This window comes from Chionomys nivalis, chromosome 2 (genome assembly GCF_950005125.1).
Source record: "Chionomys nivalis chromosome 2, mChiNiv1.1, whole genome shotgun sequence".
Classification (NCBI taxonomy): domain Eukaryota; kingdom Metazoa; phylum Chordata; class Mammalia; order Rodentia; family Cricetidae; genus Chionomys; species Chionomys nivalis.
Window position 1 is genome coordinate 1,579,411 of NC_080087.1, and position 1,617 is coordinate 1,581,027.

The 1,617-nt window shown below is 37.0% G+C and overlaps 1 protein-coding gene across 1 annotated transcript; it reads right to left on the reverse strand.

The window, feature by feature from the left end:
* Positions 1 to 393: 393 nt before the first annotated feature.
* Positions 394 to 1,356, reverse strand: LOC130863343 (olfactory receptor 5L1-like). The gene has a single exon (XM_057753284.1). The coding sequence runs from the start codon at positions 1,354 to 1,356 to the stop codon at positions 394 to 396; it is 963 nt and encodes a 320-aa protein (XP_057609267.1).
* Positions 1,357 to 1,617: the final 261 nt, after the last annotated feature.

Sequence of the window (1,617 nt, forward strand, 5' to 3'; positions counted from 1 at the left end):
CTTTTTAAAAAATAAATAAATGACATATGCTAGTGTATAAAGTCCAGGTACTTGTGTATAAATTGCTTGACAAAGTTTGTTATTCATTGTAAAATATCAAGAAGTCATTTTTAAATGGATCATATATTCCTTAAATTATGCTGTAATAAAGGTTTGCAATATTTAAAAAATAGTGCTTGTATTTTATTATAACTCATATTGGCTTAAAATGCTACAAAATAAAGAACAGTCAAAATACAACCATTATAAACCTTCATTCCTACTTTTAGAAATAGAGATTCAAAAAGATATGTGAATGTTAAGAGTTATTAATAAATATTCTTGCGTAATATTTTTCTATGCTCCATATTCAACTAATATATTTGTCACTACATGGGACTTCAATATAGATCCTTAAGCTTTGTGAAATAAAAATTCTAGGAGAGAATTCTTTTTAGAAACTAACACTTTTCTGAGAGCTTCTTTCACATCCTTATTCCTCAGACTGTAGATTAAGGGATTCAGCATGGGAATGACCACAGTATAGAAAACTGTAGTCACTTTATCAACATCTACACTATTGCCAGAGCTTGGCTGACAATAAATAAAGAGGATTGTTCCATGGAAGACAATGATGACCGTGAGGTGGGAGGCACAGGTAGAAAAGGCTTTGCGTCTCCCCTCTGCAGAGCGCATCTTCAGGATGGTGACAAGAATTAACAAATACGAGATGAAGATGATTGCAATGGTGAGAATCTCATTGAAGTTGACAATGACAAACAGGAATAACTCATTCTTGGTAACATCAGAGCAAGCAAGACTTAAGAGAGGAGGCAGATCACAGAAGAAGTGGTTGATCACATTTGACTTAAATGATGGGATGTCAAGGGCTAAGCAGAGGTGAATCAGAGAACAAACTGATGCATAGAGGTAGCAGCCAGACACCAGTACCATACGAAGCTTTGGGGACATGATGACCATGTACAGTAGTGGGTTACAAATTGCCACGAAGCGGTCATAGGCCATCACAGCCAATAGAAAGACCTCAGTGACAGCAAAAGCACAAAATAAATAAAATTGCACCATGCATTCCAGGTAAGAAATAACTTTTTCCCTGTTAATGATGTTAGTGAACACCTTTGGCACAATGATGGAGGAGTAGCAGAAATCCACAAAGGACAGGTGGCTGAGGAAAAAATACATAGGTGTGTGAAGTTGAGAGCTGACCTGAATCAGCACAGTCATGCCCAAGTTTGCTATGACTGTCACTCCGTAAATGAGAAGAAATACCAGAAACAGAAAGAATGCCAGCTCCGGCACATCAGAAAAGCCAAGGAGAATGAACTCTGCCACAGAGGTGCAGTTTTCCTCATCCATGACTGCCATATGCCAGTTTAGGAAAAACCCGTGCTACTTCTGAGAAGAGAAAAAGAGAGAGAGAAAAAAAAGCTGGAGCAAGAAAGGAACTCTTGTCCAGGAAAGAGCTCGTCAATTGACTGCGTGGTGCCAAACCACCAGCCTGGAAAAAATATACACGAGTAACTCTATATGGGCAGAACAGGTTATGCTTAGGAATATAAATATATGCAAATATATATATATATATATATATATGTATGTATGTATGTATGTATGCAA

Excerpts from the sequence above, each read along its gene's own strand:
- LOC130863343 (XM_057753284.1), bottom strand. The coding sequence starts at position 1,356 with ATGGATGAGGAAAACTGCACCTCTGTGGCAGAGTTCATTCTCCTTGGC.